Genomic DNA, 13,055 nt, shown 5'->3' with positions numbered 1-13,055 from the left:
TCTGCCGGAGGATCCCCCATCCCGCCCACGCTGTGGCTGATGGAGTTGTCAGGCCCGGGGAACGGGTGTGTCCTGCAGTCCTAACCTCTGTGTTCCTTCCTTCGGTGCCACAGATGCCACGAAGCTCCAGGTCTCTCCCAGGGACCCCCGCGTCCCCCGATCGCACACACTGGAGCTGCGCTGCGAGAGCGAGTGTGACCCGCAGCTGAAGCCGAGTCTGAGGTTGACCTGGAGCAAAGGGGGCGCCGCCTTCGAGACCAACGGCACCGAGGACGGAAGGTGGGCGAGCGGGGTAGCCGGCGCAGGGGTGAAAGGTCAACACTGGATCTGTAACCGGACAACCAGTGGGTCCAGGCTGCCTGTCACTGCTTGAGCCAATTCAGCAGAGACAGGGTTGAACCATTTTTGAGCGTTGATTCCAATCCTGCCGGAGAGGCTTGGGAAGTACACGTGTGTGCCTCCGTCCTGTGTACAGAGGGACAGAAAAAATGCAGACGAGTCCAACTGGCCTGGCGCAGTGGTTGAGTGTCGACCTGTGAACCAGGAGTTCACTGTTCGATTCCTGGTCAGGCCCCATGCCCAGGCTGTGGGCTTGATCCCCAGTAGGGGGCGTGCAGGAGGCAGTTGATGGATGTTTCTCATCATTGTTTCTCTCTCATTGATGTTTGTCTCTCCATCTCCCTTCCTCTGACTCTCTTTAAAAAAATCAATAAGAAAAACATATTAAAGAAAAACAAAGAACATAAAAACCCCTCAATTATAGCAGTTTTTCTCCCCACATTTATATCAACTAAAGAGCAAACTGCTGTGAACATATTTCAGATGTAATGAAACTTTATTTTTTAAGAAAACACTTGAATACTTAAGTTAACAGTACATAGATATGGTAAAAGTTGTAATTCATCTTAACAATTTTTCGTGTAGTGATCTGATTACAAAGTGGCCAAAGTGGAAGGAATGATAGAAGCTATGGGCAGAGGATGTAGGAAAAGAAGGGCTGGTCTGCCCCCTGCTGGTCGGATGAATCCCACAGTTTAGCTGCTGTCAGACTCCAGGTGGCAGCCTGCTCAGGGGTGGAGGGCGGGCAAATGGAAATGAAAGCAGGTCAGAAATAGAGATTATCTGAGTCCATTGGGAGAGGGGGGAGGGGGTTGGGGACAGGGCGGGGGGTGGAGGGGGCATGGTCCGGGGCAGCCACAGCAGCTCCTTTGAAAGAAGTGGCCCAGCTGATTCTGCGTGGAGTTCCCTAACATACACCCGGCTGAGAGTTACTCAGACGTGTGGCAGGTGTGAGACAGGCACACCCAGCAGCACAGGTCCACACGGAGCCGTCCTGCGCGTGGCTGGGCTTGGTCACCAAACACAAAACAAAATACAGTAAAACTGCTCCCTTTGTGCTGGGTGGATGTGTGTGTGCTTGAGCGATGCTTTTCACATCCGGTTCCCAACTGCACAGTTCTCTAACCACATTTGCATTGCGTGACGTTTACTCTTCCTCGAATGGTGTTCAGTGGGGAATACATGTTTTTTTTTTAGATATGTTTTTATTGATTTTAGAGAGAGAGGAAGAGAGAGGGAGAGAGAGATAGAAACATCAGTGCTGAGAGAGTATCATTGATCTGCTGCCTCCTGCACGCCTCCTACTGGGGATTGAGCCCAAAACCCGGGCATGTGCCCTGACCAGGAATCAAACCGTGAGCTCCTGGTTCATGGGTTGACGCTCAACCACTGAGCCACGCCGGCCGGGCAGGAATACGTATTTTTGAAAGGATTGTGATTGTCATTCTGGGTCTTTTCTTCCTCATCCTGTGCTCGCTGTTCCCGGCAGGATACTGATTGACGGAGCCCACCTGACCATCTCCAACCTCACCCTGGAGGACCAAGGTGTCTACACCTGCTCAGCTCACACAGCTCTCGACAGCGCTGCCGACGGGACTCGCGTGACCGTGCTCGGTGAGCGGCTCGCTGTGGGGCCTCCTCTGTTACGATGACATTCAGCCAGTGATTACTTGGGCCCCTGCACTTAGGTTGTTAGTTTGGATATTTTCAGTTAAGTAGTAGCCCAGTTTCAAATACTTTCTCCTCATCTTCCCTTAAAGACGTTCATTGGTGCTTCATTCCTTCTCCTCCACGCATACCCTTGCCAGGCGCAGTGGGGGGCAGGTGATGCTGTTGGGGATGCTGGGGGGTCAGCACAGATCTCAGCCTGTGACAGGGACCAGGAGGGGACGCGGCCCAGAGAGAAGGGAGGCTGGCCAGGTGCCTGGGTGAGGGGTCGGCAAGTCGGGCCACCTGCTCTCCCCTCACCTTTACCTTTTGTTTTCAACCAGATGTTCCGGATCCCCCCGAAAACCTCCACTTGTCGGAACGACAGAACAGGAGTGTGCGGCTGACGTGGGACGCCGGGGACAACCACAACAGCAACATCAGCGGTAGGGACGGCCTGGGACCCCTGCTCCTTACCCTCCCGACAAAACGCACCTCAAAGCCACGTCTGACCGCGGCTGGCGGATTCTCCTTTACAACCTTCGCTGCTGTGGCTGCTGTGTGTGAGTCTCCCTCTGACTCACACACGCTCCTTTGCCGTTTCCCCAGAGTACGTCGTGGAGTTTGAGGGCAGCAGGGAGGAGCCGGGCCGGTGGGAGGCGCTGGCGGCCGTCCCCGGGGAGGAGACCACGGTGCTGCTGCCTCTAGCGCCCTACGTGAGATACCGGTTCAGGGTCATCGCCGCCAACGAGGTGGGCAGGAGCCGCCCCAGCAGGCCGAGCGAGCACCACGAAACGCCTCCTGCAGGTGGGTCTGTGCATGGGTTTCCATCCAGCACTTCAGTCTGGCCCATTTGTCTGCCTCGACCAAGAATTGCTAGAGTGGTCTAGGCTTTTAGACTTTAGATTTTCCCCAAGACAGAGCTCGAAAAGTTCTGTAAATTAACAACACACCAGATACTCAGATCACACTGTCTCCTTCGGAAGGATGTAAATGTTGGCCACAGAGCAGAAACCGGCGGGGAGGGATGTGAGTGAGCTTTCCTCTGAGTGACTTCTGATAGCGGAATATCATGGTAAAATCACGTGCCGAGTAAGTTCAAGCTGAATCTCAGTGTATAGAGAGAAAGTCAGGGACTCCACTTTTTTGTTTGTTTGTTTTTTGTTAATCCTCACCCAAGGATATTTTCCCATTGATTTTTAGAGAGAGTGGAAGGGAAGGAGGGGGAGAGACAGAGAGAGAAACATTGATGTGAGAGAGACACATCCATTGGTTGCCTCCCGCATGTGCCCCAACCAGGGCTAAGAATCGGGCCTGCAGCCGAGGTATGTGCCCTTCACCAGAATCGAACCTGGGCCCCTTCCATCCGCAGGCTGGTGCTCTATCCACTAAGCCAAATTTGAAGAGCAGTTTTAAAATTAAGATACATGGAAGTAAACCATCTGCTGCTCTCCATGGAATAATTCTGACTCTAGGAACAGGACTGCACTCCTTTAAATAAAACATATGTTTTAAAGCCACCTCATGGGAGGTAATGGATGAGTTAACTAAAATTATTGTGGTAATCATCTTGCAATATATACATACTAGAGGCCTGGTGCACGAATTTGCACACTGGTCGGATCCCTCGGCCTGGCCTGTGCCCCCTTGCAATCCAGGACCCCTTGGGGGATGTCAGAGAGCTGGTTTCGGCCCGATCCCTGCAGGCCTGATCCAGACAGGAGGGAGTCCAGTCCTATGCGTTGAGCGTCTGTCCCCTGGTGGTCAGTGTGTGTCATAGTGACTGGTTGTTCGGTTGTTCAGTCACTTATGCTTTTATATATATAGATAAGCATAAAATGTATGTCCATATTTGAATATAGACTTGTATCATCAAATCATTATATTGCCCACCTTAAACTTACACAATGTTATATGTCAACTATATCTCAATAATGCTATCTTAAATCTTTTTAGAGACTGAACTTGATAGGAATCAATAAATATATCAAGGTTATTTAATATATTTATTTACAGGGGGGACAATATGATGATTTGTCTATGGGCCATACAATGGGAAAAATAATTTTAATGCTTGTCATTTTTCAGCTCCAGACAAGAATCCACAAAACATAAGGGTTCAAGCCTCTCAGCCCAAGGAAATGGTTATCAAGTGGGAGGTGTGTATTCTTTAACGTGTTTCTCCGTGTTCTTTTTCTCTCTCTCAGCTCTGTTTGCTAAGTACAAGGGTAGGACAGTATTTTCTAAGAAAAGGAAGATAAGATATTTAGATTATATTATCATTTTACGAATATATTTTATTTGTATGTGTTAAAGAACATTGGGATTTCAATGCTGTGAAAAAGAGTTTTATGGCAGTAAATAATTTAAAGAAGGATATTCAGGCTAGACCAAGACTCAAAACTGGGGGGAATTTCTTTACATATATATATATATATATATATATATATATATATATATATATATATATTATTGATTTTTCAGAGAAGAAGGGAGAATGAGAAATAGAAACATTGATGAGAGAGAATCATTGATTGGCTGCCTCCTACATGCCCCCTACTGGAGATCGAGCCAGAAACCTGGGCATGTGCCCTGACCTGGAATGGGACCATGACCTCCTGGTTCATAGGTCGATGCACTGAGCCACATTGGTGGGCTGGGTAGAATTTCTTAGTTGATTCTTTCTTATGAAAAGTTAGACTTAACCCCAAGGATAGAATCCAAGCATCTGAACTGTGGGACTCTTAAGATGAGAGGAGGTGAGGGACTGACTTGCACACTTCCCTGAGTGACAGCAGTGCTATCTGAAGAGGGGGTGAGCTCTCCCCAGAGGTGACCCGGCTGTCCAGCCTTCCTCACACCACACACACTGTCACCATCCTGACTGCGTGTCCGTGTCACTGACGTGTCCTGCCTCTGCTTTAGCCTCTGAAGTCCATGGAGCAGAACGGGCCGGGGCTGGAGTACAGAGTGGCCTGGAAGCCCCTGGGGGCCCCGGGGGAGTGGGAAGAGGAGACGGTCCGGGAGCACAGCCTCCGGGTGATGACGCCGGCCGTCTACGCCCCCTACGAGGTCCAGGTCCAAGCCCTCAACCACCTGGGCGCCGGCCCCCAGCCCCAGTCCGTGGTGCTCTACTCCGGGGAAGACTGTGAGTGACTCCTCACACGCGGCCCTTTTCTCTCCAGGAGGCTGCGTCTCTGTCCAGGACGTTCCAGCGGCCTCTGCCTGCGGGGAGGGTTCTGGCTGCAGGAGGGGCTTGGGAACTGGACTGTGGCTCCTTCCTTAGGGTGGAGGGCGGGACGCGCTATTGGTCGGTGTAGAGTGGGAGGATGTGTGAGGAAGGTTTTCATTCTCTTTAATCCCCAAGAAAGCTATTTCTATATTGAGAAGCAAAGACCTGCCGTCATCCCCGCAGTCAGTACACAGCAGAACTGTCCTTGGTTTCCAGTTGCCTTTGCCCTCACACCTCAGAGACCTTGTGCCCCGCCTCCTGCCCCTCCCCCTGCCTCCTGACCCGCCCCCTGTCATGCCTCCTGTTCCATGCCCCGCCCCCTGTCATGCTTCTTGTTCCATGCCCCGCCCCCTTCCTGCCTCCTGTTCCATGTCCCTGGGAACCGGCTCCACAGCAGAGCTTTTGTGAGGTTACACCCTGTGAAAAATCAGCTTTTTTAAAAATACATTTTTATTGATTTCAGAGAGGAAGGGAGAGGGGGAGAGAGAGAGAAAGATAGAAACATCAATGATGAGGGAGAACCATTGATCAGCCACCTTCTGCACGTCCCCTACTGGGGATCAAGCCCGCAACCCAGGCATGTGCCCTTACTTGGCATTGAACCATGACCTCCTGGTTCATAGATCGACGCTCAACCTCTGAGCCACACTGTCCGGGTGAAAATCCAGCTTTGAATGTGTCCCAGTAGCCACGTTCAGGGCTATTGAGACCTGACCTCCCTCTTGTGCCCGCAGACCCCGACGCGGCCCCGGTGATCCACGGCGTGGACGTGGTGAACAGCACGCTGGCGAAGGTGACCTGGTCCTCGGTGCCGAAGGACAGAGTGCACGGGCGTCTGAAGGGATACCAGGTTCCTACCCGCTTCCTTCTCGTGCTGATGACCACCGCTGCTTCCAGAGGGAGCCCCAGAGCCCGCGGCGCGCAGTCAGGGTGACGGCTCCTGTTCCCATTGCAGATAAACTGGTGGAAGACCAAAAGCCTGGCGGACGGGAGAGCGCTCCCCAAGGAGGTGAGCGTCCTGCGGTTCCCGGGCCAGAGGAGCTCCGGCATGCTGCCCGCGCTGGACGCCTTCAGCGAGTTCCACCTGACCGTCCTGGCCTTCAACGCCAAGGGCGCTGGTCCCGAGAGCGAGCCCTACGTCTTCCAGACGCCAGAAGGAGGTGAGGGAGTGGCCGTGGGGAGTATGCCACACGGGGTGGTCCAGCGGCTGAACTGATGGCAGCGAATCTGTGACCCACGAGTTCCCCTCTTGATTTCAATGAAAAATGACAACGCCTGGGGCTCCGGGGTGGTTGTTTTTAACTTTCCAAGTGTCCATTCTTGTTTTCAGTACCCGAACAGCCAGCCTTCCTCAAGGTCATCAAAGTGGACAAGGACACGGCCACGTTGGCCTGGGGGCCGCCCGGGAAGCTGAACGGACACCTCACCGGCTACCTGCTGCAGTACCAGATCAGTAGGTGGAAAGTTGAGTTGGATTCACCCACCAGTCGACGTCTCCATGTTGTGTGGAGCCTTTGGCCCGTCTGCGGAGGCCTCGTGACCGCCCCGCAGGCAGCGAGCCTCGTACTGGTGCGGGGCCTGTAGGACTGGCTCAGAGGCACAGCCCGCCCACCGCCGGGTTTTAGAAAGAAACTTTATTGGGACACAGACACGTGCGTTCGTTTGTATTTGTCCAAAGCGGTTTCTCCTGACAGTGTCCACGTTAAGATAGAGGTTGTGGGGATCCTGAGGGCTAGCATATTTACAGTCTGGTCCTTTTCCAAAAGGTTTGCCAAACCCTGGGTTAGGAAAACAGCATGCCGCCAGGTAGCAGGGAACATGTGTGTGATGTTTATGTATAAGATACTTCGAGCCAACGGCTAGCTCTCCATCCAGCAGGACCTCAGTTCACCCTTGCTCAGCCTCGGAGAATGAAGTGAGGGGGTAGCTCTGAATAATCAGTGCTGGGCAGACCCCAGGCACACAGAGAAGCAGTACTAAGGGCGGCGGCACTTTTATTATTACAACTGCCACGTGAGGCATGGTTCTTTAAAAAAAAAAATTAATTTCAGAGAGGAAAGGAGAGAGAGAGAGAGAGAGAGAGAGAGAGAGAGAGAGAGAGAGAGAGAGAAACATCAATGATGAGAATCATTGATCGGTTGCCTCCTGCATGCCCCACTCTGGGGATCTGGCCTGCAACCCGGACATGTACCCTGACCAGAAATCGAACCGTGACCTCCTGGTTCATAGGTGGACGCTCAGCCACGGAGCCACGCCGGCCGGGGCTAAGGTATGGTTCTTTGTCTCCTAGTAAACGACACCGAGGAGATCGGAGAGCTAAATGACGTCCACATCACCGCCCCGGCCAAGGCCAGCTGGCGTCTGTCGAACCTCAACGCCACCACCAAGTACAAATTCTACGTGAGGGCTTGCACGTCCCGGGGCTGCGGGAAACCCGTCACGGAGGAAACGGCCACCTTGGGAGAGGGCAGTAAGTACAGGAGCTGAGAGGACACATCTGTATCCATGATATTTAACTATGCCCAGGAAGGAGGGCCGTGCTAGTCTGCTGGTCATGCAAATTAGGGATCCTGTGACCTCGGACGGTCGCCCTCCTGTTCTCCACCCACATAGACCCAGAATGCATTTCTCTTGTTCGTAACGTTCACGTTGGTTCAGTGTATGGGTTTCTGCACGACTCATCCAGGGGTAGCTCCGTGTGTATAAGGTCAGGGGCTGCTGTTTGACTTAATGAAAATAGGGGACGTGAGGACATAAAGTCATTCATAAGGTTAGTGGGAGCATATTTTCCTTTTGGAAATGTTTCCGGACGATGTGCAACACTGATCTAGCACATTTCACTTCCCTGCCAGACCCCTACACATGCTGACTCGTGCACCGATTTTATGTTCCTGTCCAGGGGATGGTGGTGCATGTCTGACCTGGAAATGGCCAGCCAGTCTGGTTTCATTCGCACAATTTGTCTAATTTAATTGCACTTTTCGTTTTCCAACTCAGAACCATTTCTCTCCCCAAATTATTTCTCCAACCACGACGTGAGCCGTGTTCTTGCTAAGCTCACCCTGCCACCAGCAGGGCCTCAGGAGAGAAATGAGAAAGCGGAGTGAGAACGGATGGCCTGTGTGAGGTCCACGCGATAGGACCTGGAGGGATATTTGGGGACGGGAAGCAGGAAAGGGAGATGGCCGGGAACCCCTCCCGCTGGATTTCAGCACGATCCTTGGGAAAACACACACACACACACACACACACACACACACACACACACACACACATTTCCACTGAGGAGCTAGATCTTGACATCACAAAACCCTCCGAAAATGATGCCTTTTGTCAAATTGGGGTGTATTTCTGCGTGTCTTTCTTCTCGCTCTGCCTCAGCAGCACACGCATTCAGAGGACGGGTCTGCCTTTTTTCTGATTATTGTCTGGTTGTCACGCCGATGTCCACGGTCCATAGTCTCAGAGGGAGAAGACGGGGTTCGTCAGAAATAGGCTTCTGTGTGCCTTTAACGGTCTGCACAAAACACTTGCTTCTCTGTTTTTCAAAAGCTTGTGCTACTTAATGGTCCATTAATACTTCTGTTCCTCAAAGTCAGAACTAACTGCCTTCTGTTTGGATGGTGCTCAGGCTTACCTCTCCTCCGCCACTGTCCCCGCCCCCCTCCTGCCCAGGTGCCCTCGGTGGCGAGCGAGCGAGGCCCTAAACTCTGCGTCGCTCCCCCCTCATTGGGAACGTCATCACTAAAGCTCAACATGTCACAGCGTATCCCATTGCAAACAGAGTTTCATGACCCGTCAACATAGGGAATGTATCTTACTTCCGAATACGTTGTTAACATTTTCCGGTTCCCATTTAGTCTGTTGAGTCGATTCTTAGCAGAAATAGGTATTTTGGATATTTTGTTGCAAGACCAGAAATTAGGTGTGCCTTTCAATCACACTTGACTCATACGTTTCTCTGCAGCGATGAGTGTTTACAATGACTATGTTGGCACACTCATATTTTTCTTTGAAAAGTGTCCGTTTCTCAGAGCACGTCCAGGTCTCAGTGCATTTTGGTTAAGTGTGCCCGGAAACTGCACTTTATGTTGCTCACGTCCCTACAAATTTCCCGCACTTACTGTGCGGCCATATCTGGATGCTACTGCATCGATCTCTATGGAGACGAGCAAGGCAAAAAGCAGCAGCTTAGCGTGAAGGTGGCCTGTGCTTCCAGGGACAAGCCCCCGTGGCCACATTCCGTCGCCTGCTAGGCGCGTAACAGTTCACATTCCGAAAAATGACAACGTGCAATTTTTTTTGAGGTCCATGTTTGGTTTTGAACCATTCGCCTGACCAGGTAGACTTACTAGTATGTACAGCATTTACTTATCAGCTTGTACATCATCCCAACAGGCCATGCATCCAGCTCAAGGCATTTACCAAATTCCAGGATACTAAAAAAGAAAACGGGACATGTTCATTGTATTGATCCTCCTGGTAATTCAAGAACTATCTCAGGGGGAGCGATGCTACCTGCGGCTCTCTTGTTCGTCTCGAATAACCATCTCTCTGTTTCCCACCTTTCCGCCCGCTTCGCAATGCTCCCGGTTCGTGTGCTCCCCTGTGTGCCTTCCTCAGGCAGAGGTCTCGGGAAGCTCTCGGAAGGAGTGAATGCCACTGAAAAGGTTCAGCCCCCCGAGGCGCCCGAGCCCGGAGCCGAACACGCAGTCCGCCTCCTGCCCAAGAACTGGGCTGGGAACAATAGCATTTTTGAAGATGTGATTGAGGCGAGAGGGAGAGGTGAGGAACGGGATTGCCGGGGCAGCCTTGGCAGTACCTCTGCGGCCTGTAGATTGCTAATTGCCCCCCACATACACACATTAAAGGTAAAAGTGTGCAGTGTGCTGGCTATCAGGAAGCAGTTTCCATTTGTTTTGCATAGCAGTTTATTTATTTATTTATTTATTTATTTATTTATTTATTTATTTAGGTATTTTTAAATCCTCACCCGAGGATAGTTTTTCATTGATTTTTAGAGAGAGAAGAAGAGAGGGAAAGACAGAGAGAAACATCGATGTGAGAGAAACACATCGATTGGTTGCCTCCTGCACGCACCCTGACCAGGTCCCGGGCTGGGGAGGAGCCTGCAACCGAGGTACATGCCCTTGACCGGAATCAAACTGGGGACCCTTCAGTCCACAGGCTGACGCTCTATCCACCGAGCCAACCGGCCAGGGCGTCAGCATAGCGTTTAAAACTACCCAGATGAAAGGCTTTCCACGGAGCCCTCGCCCTGACTGCTCTTTCTGGAATAGTTGCCTAAACTAGCTCCTGCTTATTAACACACATGCATAACAAAAACTAAAAAGAAACTCGGACCCCAGAATCACCATGGCAACCAGCAGTGACCGAGGTGGCTTCTGCTTGCGCTCCCGCCACTGCGTGCTCGCCTCGACTGCCTGCCTGTCCCTGCCTTCTGTCCTCACTCACCCGGCCAGCGGGGCCGTGCCCAGTCCAGAGTGCGCCCTGGTCCGCATTCTCCCCAGGAAGTGTCCTCCTGGTCCCCTCCCCTCCAGGGTCCCCAGAGGGAGACACAAAACGGATGCTGTGTTGTGTGTTTATCAACGAGGTGTCACTTCCCCCAGAGGGGCCCGGTGCTGCTGGCTCTCCGGCCCTCAGTGTGTGACTTCTGTGTGCAGAGTACGCTGGCTTGTACGACGACATCGCCACGCAGGGCTGGTTCATCGGGCTGATGGGCGCCATCGCCGTCCTCACACTCGTGCTGCTGACCGTCTGCTTCGTGAAGAGGAACCGAGGCGGGAAGTACTCAGGTAGAGGGTTCCTCTTTTATGTTTATTGGGGCAGCGATGCACTCCCAGAAACAGCCTGAGCATCCTTTGAGGGACGAGTGGCTGGCGTAGACGTGGTACCTATACACAGTGGAATACTACACAGCCGTGAAAAAGACGGGATGCTGCCATTTGTGGCAACATGGGTGAGTCTTGGGAGTGTCATGCCAAGCGGATAGGTCAGACGGAAAAGGACACGAACCATGCGATTTCACTCCTATGTGAAATAAAATTAAAAAGCAACCAATGAACAGGTAAGTTTGTTTTTAATAGAACTTCCGATTGATTAAATATTATCCTCTAGGGGGCACTCTTCGAGATGTCTGTTATCTTCTAATTACACACATAGGTTAAATTTACGTGAGCACATTAGAGATACCGTGTGCTGTGAGGAGAAACCACTCCTGTATGAACTGACCAAGGCGGGCGTTGTCTCCAGGGGGTTACACACTTTCCAGTTTCTAGTACTTAACATGGGCCCTGAGGAGACTTACAATACTTCCCAGCTTCTCTCTTTTTTTAAAAAAAATATTTTTATTGATTTCAGGGAGGAAGAGATAAGGAGAGATAGAAACATCAATGATGAGAGAGAATCATTGACCGGCTGCCTCCTGCACACCCCCTACTGGGGATTGAGCCCGCAACTTGGGCATGTGCTCTGACCATGAATCAAACCATGACCTCCTGGTTCATAGCTCGATGCTCAACCTATGAAGCTTCTCGTTTTTATTTGTAAGATATCAAAGATGGTGAGAAGACTTATTCCTGAGTCACACACAGACTCCATATTTTAATATATCAGGAAGGAAGGATCCCTCTGGTCACATCTGAGACCCAGGGGTTTCTCTGCACTAATGCATTCTCATAACACCGGCCCCACTAGTCAACCAAGCAGAGTCAGCCGTTGCTGGGGGTGCACTTCTTACCACTCTGACCGATGTCAGCTACGCTGCCCCTGCATCAGGGGCACGTAAAATGTCTATATAATAAAAGTCTAAACGACCCTTATGGTGGAACAACCAAAACGACCAGTCACTATGATGCGCACTGACCACCAGGGGGCAGATGCTCAATGCAGGAGCTGCCCACTGGTGGTCAGTATCCTCCCACAAGGGCAGCACCGCTCAGCCAGAAGCCAAGCTCACGGCTGCTGAGCGCAGCGGTGGGGGCAGGAGCCTGTCCCACCTCCACAGCAGTGCTAAGGAGCGGCGAGCAGGCGGTCATCCCCCGAGGGCTCCCGGACTGCGAGAGGGCTCAGGCTGGGCTGAGGGACACTGCCCCGCTCCAGTGCATGAATTTCATGCACCGGGCCTCTAGCCTTAGTATAATGGTTGTTTTTGCCTTAATTTCATTCAATTTCCAAATTTATTTTATCGTACTCAGATGTGCGCAGTGTGTTTTGTTCCTGTTATTTTTCCTGTATCCACGATGCCTTTATGTAGGAAGGGGTTACACCCAAGGCTGTTAGTTTGATGATGTTCACATTAGGGACAGTTCATTGGCGTGGGATTCGTCCAGCACATGCTTATTGGGGACCCTTATATTGAACAAACAGATGAGCATAACGTCTAAGTTTCTGTAACGTTTATGCAGTTATACATCTCATTTTCTGTCTGTGAAGAGGGATTGCCGTGAATTCGATTTTCAGGACTGATGACTGTCCTGGGTAACTCACTGGCAGCTTTACAGAGACCCTGCGTTCTGTGATGCCATGTGCTGCGGCCCCAGGAGCCTCAGGACCCGAAGGAATCACTGGGGGGACTGGCTGAGAAAGACGTGGGTTTATGGGACTTAGGTGCACACAGTGGGGCTGACTAGGGGCCTTTACCGCCACACCTGCGGCCACCAGTGAAGTTGTCCCACTAAGCCCCATTCGGCCTGCAGCAGGCCCACACCAGGTGCTCCGGTTTCACCACCACCCAGACTTTCCCAGCACTAAGTTTTACAGAGGACAGGAAGCAGAGAAACACAGGGCATGCGGGGGCGGGGGCAGGCCCATGTGC

General features: G+C 51.8%; 1 protein-coding gene across 1 annotated transcript in view; it reads left to right on the top strand.

Annotated features, from left to right (window-relative positions):
* The window catches only part of CHL1 (cell adhesion molecule L1 like), a gene marked incomplete at both ends in the record, with an annotated part of 100,581 nt that overhangs the window by 84,159 nt on the left and 3,367 nt on the right, over positions 1 to 13,055 (top strand). Inside the window, 12 exons of the mRNA XM_079795049.1 lie at positions 114 to 279; positions 1,829 to 1,953; positions 2,331 to 2,432; positions 2,596 to 2,793; positions 4,075 to 4,145; positions 4,912 to 5,134; positions 5,953 to 6,068; positions 6,174 to 6,378; positions 6,549 to 6,671; positions 7,509 to 7,688; positions 9,842 to 10,003; positions 10,903 to 11,034. Coding sequence (XP_079651175.1) covers positions 114 to 279; positions 1,829 to 1,953; positions 2,331 to 2,432; positions 2,596 to 2,793; positions 4,075 to 4,145; positions 4,912 to 5,134; positions 5,953 to 6,068; positions 6,174 to 6,378; positions 6,549 to 6,671; positions 7,509 to 7,688; positions 9,842 to 10,003; positions 10,903 to 11,034 — 1,803 coding nt within the window. The remainder of the gene's footprint in view (positions 1 to 113; positions 280 to 1,828; positions 1,954 to 2,330; positions 2,433 to 2,595; positions 2,794 to 4,074; positions 4,146 to 4,911; positions 5,135 to 5,952; positions 6,069 to 6,173; positions 6,379 to 6,548; positions 6,672 to 7,508; positions 7,689 to 9,841; positions 10,004 to 10,902; positions 11,035 to 13,055) is intronic.

Source organism: Cnephaeus nilssonii, assembly GCF_951640355.1.
Source record: "Cnephaeus nilssonii genome assembly, chromosome: 17".
Taxonomy (NCBI): Eukaryota; Metazoa; Chordata; class Mammalia; order Chiroptera; family Vespertilionidae; genus Cnephaeus; species Cnephaeus nilssonii.
The sequence above is the reverse complement of the archived record's forward strand: the minus strand, read 5'-3'. Positions and strand labels throughout refer to the sequence as shown.